Raw genomic sequence first — 21,191 nt, 5'->3', positions numbered from 1 at the left:
GAGTCCTGCTTAGGAAAGGGCGCGGTTTATAAATAAAAGTTTGATTGGTTTGATTAATTCTGTTTTTGCCTGACACACTTACCCTTTTCACTATCTAGTCAAATTGTTATTATGAACAACCATCTCTACATATAGCTTTCAGTGCAATATGGCAATATAGTGTATTATATTAAAAATCTAAGATTCCACTAATCAGTTACCAGCTGCTCCTGTCTTTCTACCCCTTCTGCCTTAAAGAGTATCCTGCCAAATAACAGGCATGGCAAGTCATAGATAAAAGGGCCTCTTTACTATCATTCTGTTCTTCACGGTGGCCAAATGGATCCTGTGGAAATTGGACAAGGAGGTCATCTCCCCGAGAGCAGCCTCGTCCTCTTCTTCTCTGCCACTTTACATCTGGAGACCTCCAGATAATGATGGAAATAAAAATAGCCACACCAGCTAAATCTGCTCTCTCTACTCCAATAATCATTCCCATCTTATTTTTAAGCCTTCTTGGCCTTATAAAAGCACCAGACTGGGGTCCTTGAGGACTGTATCCAAACCTTGGCTGTTCCTGAGCCCACTGAAAAGGATAATCACCCTTAACAGTCTTCTGCCCTGATCCTTTTAATGGACCATTTACCTTCTTTAGGTAGTTATTGACCATTGCAGCGGCAGGAAACTTTTTAGAAGCCAAGAAATGTATCCAATGTTGGCCCATATCTTCAGGGGCAGCAATAGCCAGATACACAGATCTACATCATTCACAAAGTTGGAAGAAGCAGTAGAACTCTCTTAGTACAAACCCCTGATCCCTGCAGGAGCTACTAAAGATTTTAGAATGGGTACCCTCCCATCCTCTTTGGAAAGACTTCCAAGGAAGGCGGACATATCACTTCCACTCTTTGGGCAGGACTTAGAATGACCAAGTAATTCTTCCTCATGGCCAATTGTATTTTCAGTCTTCAGTTAGAGGTCAGTTTTAGGGACGGCTGACACATTTGAATAAATTATTTCCCTATGAGGCAAAGTAACGATATTTCCATAGTTTAGACCTTCCCTGTGATTCATGGCCCTAGTAGAGGAACATCTTTTTCATATAAGGTAGATCTGGCATTTACTATTCCTTACTTTAAGTAGATCCAGCTTGAAGTGTAGTTCACCCTGAGTAGAGGAGCAGAGAGCCCCAACAATGGAGCTCATATATTCCTCAGGGTTGACGATGGACAACTGCTCCAGGATGTTCACGGCTTCACTTCGGTACAGCTCACTATCCACATAAATCTTGATGTAGGGCACCATGCCGTAGTCCCTGAGAATCACTGAGAAATTACACGTATAACCTGCTATTAAGCCATGTTCCAAGCAGAAGGATGGTTACTTAATGATAATAATTTCATAGATTATTTTATAATATATGACCAGGTTCAGAGATCAGTTACTAAAATAATTAAATTTTATTGAGGAGTACAACGAATGCAACATTGTATGAAAGGAGTAAAGCCCATGGCTTAAGTGAAATGTTAAGATATTTATTCTCCCACCCTGAAAAATCAGTGTTGTTAATATGTGCCAAAATTGGTGCAGTCTCCTTCTCAATCTTTTGCTCTAAGTATTTCCTCCCTGGAGTAAGGCACCGTGGCTGTTGCCGCTGTGCAGATTGCCTTATGCTGCTGTAAATGCATCCTGTAAATAATTCCAGAATATTTACGCCTGGGTCCTAAGGATCACCGTTCTCTGCAGCCCATTTCTGCCTTCCAGTCTCACTCTATGGATTCTTTCCACTGAAAGATGGGGCCGCATCTCTGAAGGGGCCTGTCACGACCATTCTAATGGCCATGAAAATGTTTTCAGTTCTGCCCACCCCTTTCGAGTTTTTTTTTTTTCTGATTAAGAAAGATAGGAAAATGTTGAAAAATGAAGGGAAAGACACAAATGGAGAGAGAACTACCCTTCTGTTATCTGGACCTTCTTTAAGATTCAATGAAAAGGAAAAGTAAATTGCATTTCCTCTGTTGAATTAACCCAACATTAGCATGCTTTACGTTGCACAAATTAATTTGCAATCGTCTTAAAGCTTCTCTAAAATTGTAAGATTTTTCTGAATCCATAGCCAGGTCCCTAAGTTACTGCGCATGTTAGGACATTGTCTTTAGAAAACAATGTGGGGAAAAGGTTGCCTCTCTTTCTTTCCCAGGGCTGGTTCTTATTTTCATGGAGAGTTTCCTGAATCACGAATCTTCCACAGACCAGAGCCGTGGCAAGACTGGGAAAGCAAATGTATCTACCAGGTGACTGGACTATCCACTGGCTCCAGGCTCCAGGCTGAAGAAGCAACGGATGAAGTTGTGGGCCAGTGAAACTGGGTGGGTTCTCCTCTCCCTTTACCTGTGTTCCTGACAGATCCCACCACCAGAGCGGCTGCCATCTTCAGAATCCATTTGAGGAGACCCTCCCCTTCCGACACTTGAAGGCTTGCTTGAATGCTTCCTGCATGACAAGAAACCAGATCGACTTCCTCGTGAGTAGTGCTGGGCATGGATGGCTGTCCTTTCCACAAACAGGAAAATACAGTCTCAGAATGACAGAGCTTACTTGGACCTGCTGTCTCAGGAGGTGAGGAGACGCAACAGATTTGGAAGACAAACAGTGCGAAAAAGAAGAAACATCAGGATTTGGTTAAGGAGATTGGGGTGTGTGTGTTGCGTTGAAGTTAAAACGGAACCTATATAAGGAGGGAGGGGGGAGGTTGAGGGAAAACAACAAAAATAGGAGGAAGGGGGGGGGAAGGGTCCAATGAAGCCCTGAGCGGGTAATGTCTCAGATTAACCCGTGACAGAAAGCTGCTTATATATCATGAATGATGGAGGGAAAGGCGAAGGAAGGAAGCGTTTCTCCTAGCAAATGTTTCATTCCCCTAAAAAGCGGGAAGGAGGTCCAACCTCTGCTGGCACTAAAAGAAGGTCCAGCGGGAGGAAGCAGCAGCGCATCCTACAGGACAGGTTGTCCAGATGTGAGTTGCAGCCAAATTTGGGATCAACGCAAAGGTAAATTTCAGGTGGGGCTCTTATAGACCACAGGCAACCAGAGAAAGGGGTGGAACTGCTGGCAATCCATTCCCAGCATGAAGAGTTTGGAAAAGATTTAGTGTATTTATTGAATATAGAGGAGGATACCTTTCTTTATCAGCCTTTTGGCTTCTTTACGCAACTGAACAAGCAGCATTCCTAAAAGTCCGGAATCCCTGAAGATGTCCGTCAAGAGGGGGTCCATCTGTGTGATGCTATGGAGGCAGCCCAAGGCAAGCGAGCTGCACGAGGGCTGGGCGTTCTCATTGATCAAGCACTGGATCTTCTTCAAGATCTCGTGAGGGAGATAAGACAGGTCCTTCACCACGGACTCCACCAGCTGGAAGAACTGAGCCTGGACCCGGAAGGGCTTATGGGGGATGAACCCCACAAACTGGCAGATGGGCTGCAGAGACCACTCCAGCAGGAAGAAATTCATGGGGTCCCACGTCCAGATGGATTTCAAGACAAGCAGAATGTACTGGCAGAGATTCGGGTTGTTGGATTTCTGAAAAAGCAGTTCTAGTACTTGGAAAGCTTTCAAGTTCCTTATTCTTTTTCCTGGGGAAACAATAATCCTATCAACAATTTATGTGACAGTTTTCAAAGTACTTTTGCTCCCTTCCTTCTGCTAAGTCCAGGAAAATGCATTATATTGCAGCTGTTTGTCTTAGTATAGATCTCTAGAGCAGAAAGAAAGTATTGTCTGCTTTCCTTGAGGCCCTCCTGATGGCCATTCTTAATGTTCCTCAGGTGACGCCTGCGTATCTTTTCCAAGGGGGCTTCATAGTGTGTCTCTTGGACACCGTCCGGCCATTTTCCCTCCCACCCATATTCTCTTTAAACACAGCATGAAGGAAAGTACTTTTGCACTTTACTATGAGCAAGAGCAATAAAGACACCCATACTGTCCCATCGTGCTTTGCAGCTCTCTCTAAATGGTTTACAGAGTGAGTCTGTTGCCCGCAACAATATGGGTCCTCATTTAACCTCCTTCGGAAGATTGGAAGTCTGGTTCAACCTTGAGTTGTTCATGATCAAACTGCTGGCAGTGGGCAGACTTAGCCTGCAATACTGCATTCTCACCACTGCATTACCACAGCTCTTACATGTTCAATAAATGCAACATATTCTAAAAGCTGTTATTTAATTGTGTGATATTTTTTTTAAAGAAGAATTTAATTGAATTTGGAAATCTTTAGTTAGAAGTATGTTTGTACCTGATAGCACTCGTGACAGAGATAAAGGATATTTATTGTTTTATCTAATTTATGTCCATTTTTTACTTTTATAAACACTCAAGGCAGAGTAATCATTTGTATTTATTATTACTTTTTAATAATAAAAATATCTCTGCTCAAGTCTATCCCAAAACATTCAGCTTTTAATTTCCATTTTATAAGGAACAATGAAACCAGAAAACGTAAATGCAATAAATATAAAATATCAATTCTCTTGAAACAAAATTATGTTGCAATTCTTGAAAATACATGGCATTTTGCATTATTGGCCATTTCCCCACTTCCCTTCCATTTATTAGGCTATATTAAAATCTTCTATATGACATATTTTATTATATTTGTATGCCATTTATCCTAACTCACTCCTACCTGAGTTACTTACCAGAAGAAAGGGACAGTTTCTCATTCAGTTGTGGCAGCTTGTCATTAAACTGTGGCAGTTGTGGATATACTATATTGCATGAAACATTCAGTTCAGTTTCCCCATAAAGTGTCAATTGTGTCACTAAATCCAGTGTTTCTTTGATGCTGGCATTTTCTTTTTTGTCCAGTGGCCCTTCATATCTGGAAACACAACTGGAAGACTTAATTGGCAGAGGAATCATTTTACACGCAATCATAGAACATAAAAATCACACAATGACCAAATTGGTAAGGACGTCAGAGGTCTTCTAGTCCAACCCCCTGCTCAAGGCAGGAGACCCTATAGCCAGGATGGCAAACCTATGGCACGCATGACACAGGTGGCACATCAAGCCGTTTGTCAGGGCACGCGAGGTGTTGCCCTGTCAGCTGAGTTCAGCCCTGGGTTCAGCCTTTTTTAAAAGCCATTTCTCACCCTCCCCGGGCTCCAGGGGCTTTATAGGAGCCTGGAGAGGGCGAAAAGATTCCCCCCTGCCTCCCCCCCCCCAAGAGGCCCTCCGGAGGCTTCAGGAGCTTCCCTGAAGCCTTGGAGTGCAAAAAAACGGCCCTATGGGCAAACAGGAAGTTCGGGAACGGAGTTCCGGTTTGCTCGGAGGGTCGGTTTAAGCCCTCTGGAGGCTTCAGGGACTTTCGGGAGGCTTCCCTGAAGCCTCCGGAGGACTAAAAACCACCCTACGAGCAAACCAGAAGTCACATTGCTGCCCTATAGTATATTATCCCAGTCAAATGGCTGCCCAGTCAATTTTTGAAAACCGCCACTGATGGAACACTCACAATCCTGGGAGGTAAACCAGTGGTGAAAATCTTTTTTTTTTTTTACTACCGGTTCTGTGGGCGTGGCTTGGTTGGCGTGGCAGGGGAAGGATATTGCAAAATCTCCATTCCCTCCCCACTCAGGGCCCAGTTCCGGTTCTCCGGACTACTCAAAATTTCCGCTATCAGTTCTCCAGGACCTGTCAGAACCTGCTGAATTTCACCCCTGAGGTAAACTATTCCATTGATTCTCACTGTCAGGAAATTTCGCCTTAGTTCTAGGTTGGATCTCTCTTTAGCAAGTTTCCACCCATTACTTCTTGTTCTGTCCTCAAGTGCTTTGGAGAATAACTCAATCCCTTCTTCGCTGGCACTGCCTCTCAATACTGGAAGACAGTTATGTGTCCCCCCTAATCCTTCTCTTTGATAGACTAGACATACCTAGCTCCCTTAACCTCCCTCCAGCCCCCTAATCAGTGGTAGGATTCTTTTTTTTTTTTACCTCTGGTTCTGTGGGCGTGACTTGGTGGGAGGAGGGGTCATGCGACTGAGTGGGCTTGGCCAGCTCAATGTCACTCATGGCAAGGTGGGCCGGCACCTTGCTGCAAGTGACATCAAGCTGGCTACACCCAGTCATATGACCCCCACCAAGCCACACCCACCAAGCCACGTCCATAGAACCGGCCAAGTCTTCTAGTGTTCAACCTGGCTGCTTCTCTCTGCTACAGCATTCAACGTGGCTGCTTCTCTCCTCCTTCTCGGGCCTCATACCCACAGAGCAAACAGGCACACATTTCACGGTGTTGGAGGGGCTGACCCAGGTGCGCCGTCTCCTCACAGAAGGTCCCGGCACTGTGTGATATGTACATGCTCTGTGAAGGAGGCGAAGACTTGGTTGAACTTTTCTGCCTCCCTTTGCAGCGGAGCTGCTCGGAAGGCAGCTCCTGTGGCCTGTCCCTTTATGATGCCCCCTCCCCCGCTATGTCAAAATACCTTAAAAGGAACAGACTGCAGCAGCTGCCTTCCGAGCAGCTCCGCTGCAAAGGGAGGCAGAAAAGTTTGGCCAAGTCTTCTCCTCCTTCTCGGCCTCAAATATACACACAGCAAACACGCACACACACCTAAGGCGGAGGGCAGGTGGATGGAATGCAGGCAGAGGCCCCAGGGAAGGCCTGAGATAGGGACTTGCGCATCCTGTGACCCGAGGCGGAGAGAGAGCAGGTGGGTGACATGCGGGTGGAAGGATGGCGAGAGCCGGGTCTGAAAGGCAGCTGAGCCTCACTGTGTCCACCCTGAGGTGGTGGCCTAGGACGGCCCAGGAGCCAGCACTCGACTGGGGCTTGCAGCAGCAGCGGTGGAGGCAGGTAGACCTGGCCGGGAGTCGACTCAACTGGGACTTGAGGTGGCCTAGACAGTGGCACAGTGGAAGGCAGGCAGCAATGGTGGACGAGTAGGCAAGATGAAGAGTGGCAGGGTGGGGCGGGTGAGCGGGTGGGGTGAGCGAATGGGGCAAGCAGCGACCAAGTGAGCAGGGTGAGCAGCAACCGGGAGACCAGGTGGGCAGGGCCAGGGCCAGAGGTGGCATTTGCCAGTTCTCCAAACTAGTTAAAATTTCCACTGCCAGTTTGCCTGAACAGGTCTGAACCGGCTGAATACCACCTCTGCCCCTAATCCTCTTTCTTGATGTTCTCTGCACTCTTTCTTGGATTTAACACCTTTGTTGTATCATGGGGACCAGAACTGGACACTGTATTCAAGTGACCTCACTAGTGTGGTGCAAAGTGATACTATCACTTCTTGTAATCTGTGAAGCCCTAGAAGAATACCTCTTTCTCCTTAAAGCTTGGTTGGTCAGTCGGCTGCTGGGTTTTGGGAAAGGGTTGGTATCCTCCTGAAGGGGTTTTTGGAAGGGGCAAAGGGTCCGGTTTCCCTCTCCAAGGGATTCTGCTGGCATTCTCTGATTTCCCGGGGCCACTGATGGGGAAGGAGTCCTAGTGCTGCATCAGGACAGTTCACTGGGAAGGGACGGGGAAGCCCCATGGGATGCACTGCTCAGCTTTAGCAAGGATGAGCCTACAGTTGTTGATCTATTGATGCTACAAATCATGTGCTCTTTTGTTCTGTCCTGAACGTGACAAACCTACCTAGAAAAAGGCACGAGCTTTGATTGATGTTTGCAAGAAGTGTGAGATAAAGTTATTAAAGCCTGAAGAGCAATTGGCCAGAGTTCAAAGGGAAAGTCCATACAAGAAAACAGAATAATCGGCATATTTTAGATGCCAGATGTTATTGTAGTCTTTGTCCAGAATGGTTTAACACCTCAATTCCATCACTGGAAAAAAAAATGTGCATTTACAAGGATACATGAATGTTAAAAGGTACTTGAAAGTATTTCCCCCCTAAATAAAACTGCAAGGCGAGAAATCTGCCAGCATCACATCTTGCTATCAATTGACTTGCCTTAAAAAAATTTTCAACAGCAGCTGGTGGCCACCATTGTTCTCAAACTCCAAAAGCAAGGCTGGGGAAATCAGGTAGGAATTCCTCACAAAATGCAGGATAATATTGATGGATTCACATACTTCCCAAGTGGGCGAGGAATCATCAAGCTCTGACAAATTGTGAATGGAAGTTTTGATGCAATCTGTAGACAGAAAAACACCGCATGTAGTAAGTAGCCTCCACATGTAAGATTATAGTCATCCTCACTCTGTTTTACAGAAATTTCTACTTATTCTTCTGGCACCATAAGATTAATTTACATCATGTTTCATGCATACCAAAATATAACCTTTGAATCTGAAAAAATAATGTTTAGAAAGGGTAAGTGTAAGAATATAATTAGAGCCTTACTGAATCTAGGCAAAGGGCCAGCAACCTGCTGGATTATTCAAATTGGATTAATCTAATGGAAACCCTATGAAAAGTTAGACAGCAGCCCAAGGCTAAAGGAGAAATAACGCCAAATAATGTCAACCAATCCAGCACCTGGGGTGGCAGCTGGCTCCAGAAACTTCTCCCTGGTCACACAACATGAAAGACCAGCAAGAGAGGCTGGGGAACCTGCAGCTGTGGCTTGCAAGCTTGCAACGGTCCTTAAAGAAAATGACCACCCGAAATGGCCACATTTCAACTGATGAAACAATTTGTTTTAAAAAGAGGTTTTATTAGTTCGAAGAGCAGAGAACAAGATCAGCTGATTACTGAAGCAACTTCCAAGGGAATGCAGCCCAGCAAAGGAGCTGCCTCTGTGGATGAAAGTAACAGCTGCAAAACAAGAGACACAGAAAATGTTTTGCCCAGAAAATTTAGAAATAATTATCAGGCTCTTGCTGGTAAAACAGGATCTGTGCATTTAAGGAAAGAAAAACACATTGTGCAAAACACAGGGGGATGTAATCCTGCTCCATTAGAAAACAAAGACTCATTTGTAATTATGAAGAATCAAAACGGGGGATGTCCTGGCAAGATGCGCGCGCACACACACACACACACACCTCATTAAGTGAGCAAGGATGAGGGACTGAGGCCCATGAATTGAGGCCAGGGCAAATCAGGGCCAGACATCAGAACAACAACCGATCTCCGCTCCTTCCGCAGTAAACTGAAGACCCACCTGTTTCGGCTAGCCGGCCTGGCATAACTCGACAACTTTTCCACCCCTAGGTCATATTTAATTGTTAATTTTAGTTTTAAACTATTAATGTTATTGGGGTTTTAACCTTTTTTAGTATTGTAATTATTTATTTATTTTTTACCTCCTCTGTACGACACTGTGCTTGTGTACGTCGCCCCGAGTCCCTGTGGGGAGAGGGGGCGACTAATAAGTTTAAATAAATAAATAAATAAATAAATAAATACCTTGCAGGTATGAAATGGTGGTCTCAGAAAGGGCCTTTGAAATCGCCTGTAGCACTTGGCCTGTAGGCTGCTTCCAAGCGGGGCTGCCTTGATCCCAGAGGGAGGATCTTGCTATGATCAAAGATTTAAGATGACTAGAGGTGAGAAGCATCTCCACTCCTTGTTTTTCTGCATAAATATTAACCATTGTCTGAAAGTAAGCAAGAACAATAAGAACACTATTTGATTCAAATAAATATTTTTTTAAAACAAAAAACATCCGGCTCTAGTCTATTTTTAGACTGGGCCCTTCCAGGCCCAGCTGCCCCCCCCCCCACCCACCTGCGCCAGCATTTCCTGGGTCTCCCGCAGGGCCTGCTGCTCCTCCTCCTCCTCCTCCTCCTCTCCCCTGTCCCAAGGAGCCACTTCCGGACCGGCAGAGACAAAGAAGAGGTGCAGGCACTGCAGCAACGTCACAGGCAGCCCAGACTTGATTATATTCCACCGGAGTTCCTGTTCCTGCCCCAAAAGAAAATACACACGATGTTTGATGCTCGTTTCAGAATCTGCCCAGAGAGCATGGTTAGTGGGGAGAATAAGACTGGTGAGAAAAGGGGTACAGATAATTGTTCGGGTTTTTTTTTTTAATCAACCTCCTCTTGCAATTTTCCCTTTGGTACTTTTTCTAAAGTTTGGTGTCCATCTACTTCTTCCCGGTGTGGAGATGCCTGCTAGCTTGTGCACTGCCTCCCCCCCTCAATGCTCTAGCAATAATCCAGAAGACTCAGCCGAGTCCTACTCTATGCAGCCAAGGCAGCCGTACTTCCAGAGCACCTATTGGCCTTGAGGGAGACCTCAGGAATGGATGGAAGGAGAACTGGCACTCAGCTGCCACACAACTGAAACCATGGTTGCTTCCCCAAGAGTCACCCTTGCAGCCTCGATGGCCATAAGATTTTCAAGCACCTGGGGAGTTAGTCCTCTACTTTGTCAGCAGGAGGAAAGCCCTACGTGGACTATGTGGTTGAAAATACACATCCTTAAATTCTTTAGGACAAAAGGTGGCCACCATGTATCTGCAGGACTCACAATTATTCAATGCCTAGCCAATAGTTTCGTTCTTCAGAGCTGAAGAAGCTTCTTGGACGAGAAGTGGAAAAGTGAGTTTTCAAGGAGAAAAAGAGATACTAAGAAGGATTATATAGATATAGCTACAGGTACAGATATAGGCATATATTCCACTTTTCACAATTCTTTTAGACTGGGATGTAGATTCTATGCTTTTTAATTGACCACTCCACCCTTCCTGTGCTGACCTATAACCATAATCAAGGCTTTAATTTGATTTGAGTCAGACAAGTGAGCGGAGCATTCGGGCGGCCTTGACGTCGGCGCTTCCAACATGCATGAAGAAGGAGGAGGAGGAGGAAGGCCTTTCTCTCTTACCCAGGTGTAGAGTGAAAGTGAGTAGATTGATTTTAGCAGCAGGTAACCGGCAGAATCCAGCTCTCCCTTCCACTGCAGAAATTGCCACACAAGCAGTCGAGCGTCTTCTGTTCTTGTGGCAGCCGACATTCACACCGTGCAAGAAAAGAGCAAGAGGGTCAGTGGGTGGCAGAGGTGCCAATGGGGACAGAAGCCAGACAAACGTGAAGAACAACACGGCTGCAGAAACATCCTCACACTCTGGCTGTGTGCTTACAACGCAACCATTCAGAAATCCATTCAGCACCCTGGAAACAACTGCCGCATAAAGCAGCCACTAAATTACAGCCGTTCTAGCATAATTTCCTGGGTCCTTGCTGACCCTGGGAATTTCCCCTGCAATCTTACCTAGTACAATATTAATCTTCTCGCCCTGTTTTAGCTATTAGTCTGTGGCCACTTACAATTTTTATAGAATTCTCCCATTCCGTATCCTCATCATTCATTCCATCGTACCCTAAAGGAATGAACTGGTATCCTGACCTGGCCTGAACAAAACAGAGCTATAAAGACAAGACTTTTTAATGTCTGCTGGACATGGTTGGCACAGATCTTCTCAACAACAAGATAAATCAGAAAGCAGAGAGAGAGGGCTGCAGGTTAAATACATAAAGAGGTTCACCTGCTGGATTTCCATTCATTTTCGTCTTGAGTTCTTTCACCAGAAAACTGGAAGTTTCACTTGCTAAAAGCTGAATATTTGGAAAATAGATGCTGCCATCTGACTGCTCCCAGGCCTAAAATGTTTTTTTTTTCCATGTAAAAAAAAAATTGACATTCAATGCATTGACTTGGTAATTTTTCCTATCAGAATGACTTTTTCCCTGATTTTTGTTCTTACGTTCACATTTGTCCTTCTTTGAGGAATGTGGGATAACTACCGTGGCTTTCTAACTACTACTGCATTCCCAGCAGAATGGGTTCTCCTGGAGCCATAGAAGCCAACTAGGTCATCCGAACTGCCATCTTGAACTGGACATCCCTACTCAGGACAGGCTCAGCACCTGGATCCTCCCAGTGGCTGCTCTCCACCTCTCAGGGCCTTCTTCTTAACTTAAAGGCAGAGAAGGCCCAATTCATCATTATAACCTTTGAGGATCTACAGCTCACAAGGAGTGTGTCCATCGAACAGCATTAACGGGTGGACAATAAAGAGAAAAGAGACATGCAACCCCATTCCTCCATGTGCACCGGGTGTTAATTCAAATATGCCCTAACACGTATTTAGTTCATTGATATCTAATAATAATAATAATAATAAATTTGAATTTATTAGCCGCTCCCTTTCCAGACAGGACTCGGGGCGGCGTACAATAAAACATATAAAACATAAAACATATGTACAAACACATAAACATACACATATACAAAGACATACATACACGGAGGAGGTAACAAATTACATCACATTTAGACAGTTAAAAATCACCATTAAAATACCCCATTAGTAATAACACAATTTAAAAATTTAAAAAATTTGAATGGACTGTCAGGAGGAATAAGAAAAAATTTACGGTTGAGCCAGGCCAGATAATTGAAAGAGGTGGGTCTTCAGCTGTACACGGAAGGAGCGGAGATCGGAAGTAATCCTGATGTCACGGGGGAGGTCATTCCACAGGGCTGGGCCCATCACAGAGAAGGCTCTGCTCCTGGGTGTCGCCCCCCGACACTGTTTAGCGGACGGCACCCGAAGAAGTCCCTCTCTGTGTGAGCGGATTGGTCGTAGGGATGTATGGGGCAGGATGCGATCCTGCATGTATCTAGGCCATGTGACTCCCAATACAATTGCTGTTCTGGTCAGTTGTACTTTTACAGGTTGTTTTTTGGGTTATGAGCCATCGGTATAAAAATACAACACACTACAACAGAAAAACACCAAAACTAAATTGTCACAAATCAGAACAAGCAAAAGGAGAATATTCTGAAATGATAGCAGTATGAAAAGCCTGTATGCTGTCATTTAGGCGCAGTCTTCTCTTAGGCCCATGCTGAATTTAGGGAACTTTGCTTAATGTGCTCGTACAAAGAAGAACCTGGGAGTGAGTCAGTGATTGCTAGCAAAGGAGAGTTTAGGCAGATGGGGTGCCAACTGCTCCTTCAATGCTATTTAAAAGCCACAGCTAAGCAACACTGCTGCGCTCTGTAATGAACCCTTAACAATAACCCCTGTTCAGCTCCATCTGATCCGCGGCATCATTTGTAACCAAAAATGCCTCTGTGGTGTTATGGAGCTGAGTGTGCATGCTCCTCAACAACTCAGCCGCCATAATCATACCGTTGTCCCCAAATAAATCTAACAGGAACAATGATTTTTAAAAAGTTTATAATCAAATGTAGCAGACTTGAAAATCTGTGGTTTTCAGCTTCACCTCAGCAAAAGGTTGACACTTCCATAACACAAATCACGGGTGAAGTAAATCTACGTATGTTCCTACACATAGGCACATTCTGTTTAAGAAGCCTGAATGTTGCCTTTTGTTAAAATAAATGAAGTAAAAATAATGACATGAGAGATCACAAGAGTGTGGAGTGGAATTAAAGCAATTCTGCAACACCATTTCAAGCAGCTTCAGTTTCCTCTCTCTGCTAAACTTTTCCAAGACTTCCAGTGTTGCCTCTGAGGGACCTTGACCCATCAAGCTGCTGTTAAGCAATCCACAGAAGGAAGCTACCTCACAACCTGAAAGCAGCTGCTGTTTCCAAATGGAAGCAAAAGGGTTTCCCACCTTCCTTGGTACCTTTTCAGGTAGGCCATTTCCTTTCTTTTCTTTTTTTTTCTTCTCTTTTTTTCTTTTTTGCTTTGGATATCAACTGGGCGTCCTTCTATTGAAAATACCCAATAATGTGAAATCCAACTAACCTTCAAAAAAATGGTCAGGATGGGAAGCCATCGCCTCTGCTGTTCTTCTGGACTCAGGAAAAGAGCCACCTCCATGTACTCCAAGACATGTCGGTCCAGAATCTCCCTTCGTAAGGAGAGCTGCTGGCATGGAGGCTCTTTGCTACTCTCTCTGACCGCTGTCCCATTGCCTCCTTCGGGAAGGGTGGGATCCTGGCTTCCATGCTCATCTGGGGAGTCCGCTTTCTCTTCCAATGCTTTTGGTAGCTCTAGCACAGGTTCCATGCTTTGGTCAAAATGATCTGGAAGAAAATAGAACAAAAGCATAGAATAACAGAATTGGAAGGGACCTTGGAGGTCTTCTAGTCCAACCTCTTGCCCTATACTATTCTGGATAAATGGCCATCAGTCTCTTCTTGAAGACCTCCAGTCATGGAGCATACACAATCTCCGGAGGCAACTTCCGCTCCACTGATTAATTGTTCTCATTCTCAGAAAATTTCTCCTTAGTTCTAGGTTGGGTTTCTCCTTGTTAAGTTTCCATCTCCCTTTAAAGATCTTCCAGCTTGCTTCCAGCAGAACAGGCCAACAACCTCTCTTCCCTGTGACAGCCCCTCAAGCCCTGAAAGGCAGCTATCATGATGCCCCTAATCCTTCTCTTCAACGGTCAGGTATGCCTCCTTTCCACAACTGTTCATCGTACAGCTTAGCCTCCAGAAGCCCCGTCATCTGTACTGCTGTTTTCTGCACTCTTTCTAGAGTGTCAACCATTTTTTTAATCATTGTGACCAAAACTGGACACAGCATTCCAAGTGTGTCTTCACCAGTTCAGTATAAAGCAATATCAACACTTGACATGGTCTTCATATATCTAAGACATTGTAGTGCTTTCATTCATAATTAAAGCACACTTTGGTGCCATCTAAATTTGGCAGTGGATTGTTTCTGAATGGGAAATAGACATATTGGGATAGGGAAGCAGTTGCACCGTGGCCATCTTCCAAAGGCCAAAATTTCAGTTATGGTTTCCCACAACATTCCTTTGCCTGGGATATAAAGATAATAACCAAATACAGTATAATAACAGAGAGCCTATTTCGTGCAAGTGTTAAGGCATCAGACTAGAAACCAGAGGACCATGTGTTCTGGTCCCATCTGGGCCAGTCACTTTCTCTTGGCTCTAGGAAGGAGCCAGTGGCCAACCACTTCTGAAAAATCTTGAGATATATAAAACTTAATGTCTAACAAATAGCTCTGTTTCCATGAGCGTCTGCACCCACCCACTTGATAAGACTAGTTTCATTCTGAGCTGGTCCTGTAGGCCCTTCCCCTTTCTCAGAATTTCATAAACACACAAGAAAAATATTCTTTTTCCAAGTCAAGACTTGGTCTTTCATGTGCCAGACACATCATCAGATAGGCCACGAATACCATAATGGCTTGATAAATCATGGTTTCCACCTAACACATTTTAGTACAACTAAGAAGAAGCAGAGTAGCATATCAGCACAGCTGAAGTCTAATATTTTACCCCAGGCATGTTCTAAAGATCTTGCAAACCGACCTCCTGCTACCTGCAACTTACCATCTGCTGAATCCCTCCCTTGCCTTATGTATTATCACCGGATCCACTCTGGCCTCAGCAACAAAAGACTGTCAGTATAAATGGCTAAACATGGCCTCCGATTTACCTTTGGAATTTGGGCAAAAAAATGAACTACAGACATGGCAGCAATTGCTCAAGTGAATCTGTGCAAAGTCAAATTAACATTAACTAAGATGAAAACAAGAAGACGTTTAAAAAACAGTAACAACAGTAACAACAACATCCCATTAACATCACTATGGAGGGCAAGGAAACATCAAGAACCAAGAAACAAAAGCCCACTTTAAGGACAGGCTCTGTGCTCTGTACAAGACTTTCTGCCGTGCACACAAGTTCCTACAGGTTAAAACTCCAGCACCCTGATTGGCCCTGGCAAATTGTTCGTCTTTGTAACTTGACTGTTTGCCTTTTGTTTTCTTCTGCAAGTAATGCTGAATCACCACAACATTTTAGGAACATGCATGAGGATGCTAGAATTCCAAAATGAAGAGCCATTTGGAATCTCTAATATTTCTATTTTAGTGGAGCGCAAACAAGGCTTTAAAGGAGACTGGGTAATCCAAGATAATGCCAAGATAAACTTAAATTTTAAATATCTGCAGAAGAGCCATTTGGAATCTCTAATATTTCTATTTTAGTGGAGAGCAAACAAGGCTTTAAAGGAGACTGTGTAATCCAAGTTAATGCCAAGATAAACTTAAAATGTAAATATATGCACCCACAATCTCTAGAGGCAAGTCATTCCCTTGGTTAATTGTTCTCATTGTCAGGAAATTTCTCCTTAGTTCTAGGCTGGATCTCTCCTTGATGAATTACCACCCATTGCTTCTTGTCTTGACTTCTGCTGTTTTGGAAAATAATTGAAACTGCGCTGCTCCCCACCCCACCCCACCCCCCACACACACTTCTCTGTGACAGCCCTCAAGTACTGGAAGACTGCTATCATGTCCCCCCTAATCCTTCTCTTCATTAGACTAGATGTACCCAGTTCCCACAACCATTTATCGTACAGTTTAGCCTCCAGACTTTTTATTGTCTTTGTTGTTCGCTCTTCTCCGCACTCTTTCTAGGGCATCTTTTTTGGATTGTGGTGACCAGAAATGTATATAGTCATGGATGCAGGGGAGAGCTCTGGGGCCGGATCTAGAGGTAGGGCTCTTGCATCCCCACACTTTCTCACTAATGCCCCCTACCTCAGAGAAATGTTCATCACAGCACAACCACACACTTCCCTCCCCCAGAGGCTTTAACCAAGCAGAAGGGACACAGACCTAAACACAGGTGGTTGGACCCACAGTGCCCGTGACCTCTCCAATTCCACATAACTAGCAAGTTCAACTCCTCCCAGAAAACAACACAAAACCACGTGTCTTGTTCTACACAGCAATAGCAGCTTCTTTCCAAACGTTTAGTTTGAAAGCAACTCTACAAGCGTTACAGAGACAGCAATTTCTGAAAATCTGCAAATTTGGACATACCTGTGCAAGTTTCGTCCTGAGCTGGTTGCATTTTCAAGCAAGCAAGAAAAGGAAAGCAGTTTTTGACAACTTTCCTCTCTTATTCATTTGACTAGGCAGCCGTGCGTATTTCCTGGCGAAAGCAGAAGTTCAGAAGCACAAATAGATCAGAGCTGGGTTGGAGGTAGAAAAGGCAACGAGGGGAGGGGGTTATCTGGCCAGGCTTTGCGGAACTGACCTCCCCGAAACGAATGATGGAACCGAGCCCTGTGGCCACGGAATGTGTGGGATGCTTTCTCAGAGGAAGCTGTCCTATCTTTCTGACTGGGATTTTCTTTCTTTCACTTCGAAGTGGTTCCTCCATCTGTTTACTGTGGCAGGGAGTTTCTTAGAGCTTCTCCATTTTTGAAATGCACCAGAGCTTTTGACAGCCATGTTTCCTTTCTTGGAAAAGAGGCCCACCCGCCCATCACCTTAGAATTCACAATAGCAGGGATTCACTGCCTGAATTTTTATCTAAGTAATTATTTACCTGTCCGTGCAACAATCGTGGGACTGCCAGCTGAGCCAAGCAAATAACTCTTCTTACCCATTGAAGGAAATGCAGAAGGAGAAAAAAAGGAAAGGGGGGGCTGGATGATTCTGCACCACAAAATCTGCCCAAATAGCAAATCTGTTAGTTGCCAACTCCAGTAGTGGTCACTTCTATCCACAGTACCTTGTGAAAGGTGGAGACTTTTATCGTCATCTTCTCACTAAAAGATTACTTTGCTGAGAAACTAATATATAGTTTTCAATCAGCTGCTCTAACTTCCTTCACCTGTTCTAATTTGCTCTCTTTCCCCATCTGATCTCTTTTTAAAGTATTAGTTAAAATGCTGGGAGAACGAATATATTGAAACCTAAATTATGATGTATGGTTACATCCTTCCCAATTGCACCCCTTTCTACAGAACGGCCTGGGTTAGGATATTCAGAATATAGCAATAGCACCTGGACTTACATGCCACCCTATAGCGCTCCACAGCATTCTCTGAGAGGTTTACCAAGGTCAGCATGTTTCCCCCAACAATCTGAGTCCTTTCTTTAACAACCTCGGAGGACGAGTCAACCTTGAGTCCCATTGAGATTGAACTCCTGGCAGTGGACAGAGTTTGCCTACAATGCTGCATTCTAATCACTGTGCCACCATTCAGTCTTCCAATGCCACCCTCTGGATGTGAATTTTTGGGTACTGAAAGGCTGCAGTCCAGTTCACCACCTTCTCAAGGGTAATTCTCTGACACAGGAAAAGCAGCCTCCCGCAGCACCAGGTGATTCAGAATAATTGGATGATATGGATTCCACCTGGACGGTGGAGCTGACTGAGCCCTGCAGGAGAGGACTTGTCTCTGGAATTTTGATGCAAAAGAGCCACTCTTCGGGCAACAGAGTCCTTGCTAAGACTTACAGGTAAATGGGAGATTATGTTTACAGTGTGGTCATTACACAATATTTCAGTTGTGCAGTTTTAGCAAGCCAGACCTATAAGTAAAAGAAAGAAGTCCAGAGCAATGTTCAAGAGCTGAGTACCATGGTGAGCTGAGTGTGAATCAATTTAAACAATAGTGGGAATTCCAAATTTTGAGCAAGACACTAATTGTGGTGCAACTGGAGGATGAGACAGCTATATTAAAAGATACCTCCAAGCTTTGCTCGCGTGCCGCTGCCGGCATTCAAGCCTTCAAGGGGCCCCAGTTTCACAACTTAAAAGTTCTCCTCTGTTGATCTAGGAGAATGTCTTCCCCATTTAATTCAGGCACGGAGGCTCTCAGCTCACCGTCCGTCACTCCGTTCCAGGCATCCATGGTGCTTTCACTCGGCCTGTGTGTGGGTGTGTGGCCAGGGCTTGGTGACTCACTCTGGGTTTCCCAAGTCACGGGCATCTGCTTGACCTGAAGACCTCTTGCCTTCCTTGGCGATCAGATGGGTAATTTCCCAAATGCTTCTAACTATTTCAAAGCAGAGATTCATGGCGCCATCAAGTTGAAGGTCGGTGTAATGAAGTGCTTTGAAGGATTATGCCGATTTTGCAGACTCTGCTAGGCAAGGAAACGCCAGGCCAATTCAGCTACAGTAAGATGGCTTTATAAAGCTCTCATTAGCAGCTCGGGTTTAACTGTATCTTGCCCAAGATCCCCAGCTAGGCATGAATAGGCCAGGGAAGAAGAACTGGCTCAATTGCTGGATGACATTTTAAGTCACTTTAGGCTGGGCTGCAAGAAATGTAAGATTCCCATGAAGGATGTTACTGCATACATAAAACCTTTTCAAAACTCAATCTAACAAAATTAAGTTGCCCCTATTCATGGTGGTATCAATTTTTATGTTTTTTAAAAAGTACTTTGAGAGCTAGTTTGGTGCAGTGCAAGGTGTCAAACTTGATTGCATTGAGGGCCGCATCAGAGTTGTGTTTGACCTTAGGAGGCTGGGGTGGGCGTGGCCAGTTTGACATCACTCAAAGTCGGCCATGCCTGTGGTGGTCTGATTGCTCTGCCAGTGAAAACGAGCTCCCAAGCTCTGTTTTCAGCTGCACTGGACTCCTGCAACTCTCTGCCAGTGAAAACAGAGCTCTGTTTTTGCTGGCAGAGGCACCGCAGAGGGCCGGTCCTTCGCTGTTTGCAGAGTGGCCCCACAGGCCAGCTCTAAGCACCCCATGGGTCGGATCTGGCCTACAGGCCTTGAGTTTGACACCCCTGGTGTAGTCGTTAAGGCATCGGGCTAGGAACCAGGAGACTCCTCGGTTCTATTCTCGGGTTGGACATGAAGACTGCTGGGTGACTTTGGGCCAGTCACTTTCTTTCAGCCCTAGGAAGGAGGCAATGGTAATCATTTCTGTCAGTCTCCAAATATTGGACTCGATTGAACAGAAGAAAAACAAAGTATTTTGGTGAACAAAAGTGACACTGAATCGTTTGTATGTTTGACAATGACAGCTGAATGAATATCAGGCCTTTCTGGGGGACAGTCCTCTATTCCCTTCCTCATTTATATTACCTGCATTGCACAAATATGTGCGTGGGCAGATTTTTTGTAGAAGTGAAAATAGGATGGGATTATAAGTTTTATTTACTGAACCATGTAAGAAGTGTGTAAATGCTTCCTACAACTACATTTTCCCTGTAAAAGCAGGACATTCTGGCCAGGGCAGAGAGCATCTGACTAACTTCTTGCAACAATTTAACTCACATTTGAGGAAGTACGTTTTCAGTTTGACAATCCTGACATCTTGTGGCTAATCAGGCTCATTACAACAAACATTTTCTAGCAATTGAGCCTCTTGGCTATTCTGCATTAAAAAAAAAAAAAGACTGCATGGGGAATGTAATACAGAAAGATTTCAGAAGGAGCCTGATTTTAGCCACCTTTCAGAAAGGATTGCTTAACTTTAATACCAAGTTTCTATTTCATCCTTCTGCCAAAAGGCTCAGCTTAACCTTTAAATTCCCTCCCCCCTCGAATCCTTGGCCAGCCCTCAGACTCCACAGGGCCGTTCTAGGGGGGAGCAGGAGGCAGAACTACTAAGCCTCTGAATAAAATCTCAGAAGTCCTAACCTCTGTTAGGCTCAGAGTAAATGGAGAGCCTGGGCGAGTCCAACTCGGTAGGGACATTAAACATCCCCTCTTAGCAAAATGCTCTCTTTCAAATAAACTTTTATTGAAAAGCAACCATTTAAGAAAAATCCCGAGGGAATATTTTTTTTATTTTCAATTAATCCATTCCCCCCCCCCCCCTTCCGTCTTATTTTGTTTCTTATCACATTTCTGTGAGTCAGTTAGTTTTAAAATTATCATAGTAAAGCAGAGTGAGTAGCTGTGGAGCTTCAGGCTGGGCAGGATATGAAGATGAAAGTTTTGTGGGTTGGTAAAAAAAATTCTCCTGTAAGGAGAAGCAAATGTCGGTTTGTTGATGTAGAAGAAATGTTCAATAAAGGGACCGAGTGGGCCTCAGTTGGGTTTTGTACAGTTTTGGAACTGGATATCCTTTGGAACTTGTTCAACTCAGAAACATTGATAGATGATGGATACAAAGTATACAAAAGAATAAATGGAATATGTAATTCAGCACTAAAGCAGGCATTGGTTGGTTGTTTCATGCATTTATAGATAAAGGTACAAAGAATCTTTACTGACTGTGTAATAGGGGCATGTTGATTGAGGGTGCGGATTTCTCTGTATTTGTGCGTGCATCTGCTAAGAACCCAAACCATCTTCAGCAAATGTTAGGTTATACGATACGAGAGGCAGCATGGATCTGAGATTAATCTATCAAAGACCAAGAAAGAAAACTAATTTGGCAGAGAAAATGGATAAGAAATGCAGGTCATTGATAAATTTTAACGAGAGAAAATAAACTAATGTGACCTTAATGCAACTGTAGTTGCCTTGGTGCAACTGTGGAAGTATCCCAACCTCAACCATTTCTAGCTAAATGAATTTCGAATTCCAGAATTCCAC

The 21,191-nt window shown here is 44.4% G+C and overlaps 1 protein-coding gene across 1 annotated transcript in view; it reads right to left on the bottom strand.

Moving 5' to 3' along the window:
* The window catches only part of WDFY4 (WDFY family member 4), a 130,448-nt gene extending 113,345 nt beyond the window's left edge, over positions 1-17,103 (bottom strand). The window contains exons 1-12 of the mRNA XM_081948944.1: positions 16,933-17,103; positions 16,716-16,827; positions 13,653-13,933; positions 11,415-11,529; positions 10,754-10,860; positions 9,650-9,826; positions 9,329-9,518; positions 7,928-8,111; positions 4,674-4,855; positions 3,159-3,611; positions 2,371-2,472; positions 1,114-1,304 (exon numbers count right to left, since the gene is read on the bottom strand). Coding sequence (XP_081805070.1) covers positions 1,114-1,304; positions 2,371-2,472; positions 3,159-3,611; positions 4,674-4,855; positions 7,928-8,111; positions 9,329-9,518; positions 9,650-9,826; positions 10,754-10,860; positions 11,415-11,529; positions 13,653-13,933; positions 16,716-16,746 — 2,013 coding nt within the window. The 5' untranslated portion in view covers positions 16,747-16,827; positions 16,933-17,103. The remainder of the gene's footprint in view (positions 1-1,113; positions 1,305-2,370; positions 2,473-3,158; positions 3,612-4,673; positions 4,856-7,927; positions 8,112-9,328; positions 9,519-9,649; positions 9,827-10,753; positions 10,861-11,414; positions 11,530-13,652; positions 13,934-16,715; positions 16,828-16,932) is intronic.
* Between the last annotated feature and the right edge of the window lie 4,088 nt (positions 17,104-21,191).

Source organism: Natrix helvetica (genome assembly GCF_964273705.1).
Source record: "Natrix helvetica genome assembly, chromosome: 3".
Lineage (NCBI taxonomy): Eukaryota > Metazoa > Chordata > Lepidosauria > Squamata > Natricidae > Natrix > Natrix helvetica.
The sequence above is the reverse complement of the archived record's forward strand: the minus strand, read 5'-3'. Positions and strand labels throughout refer to the sequence as shown.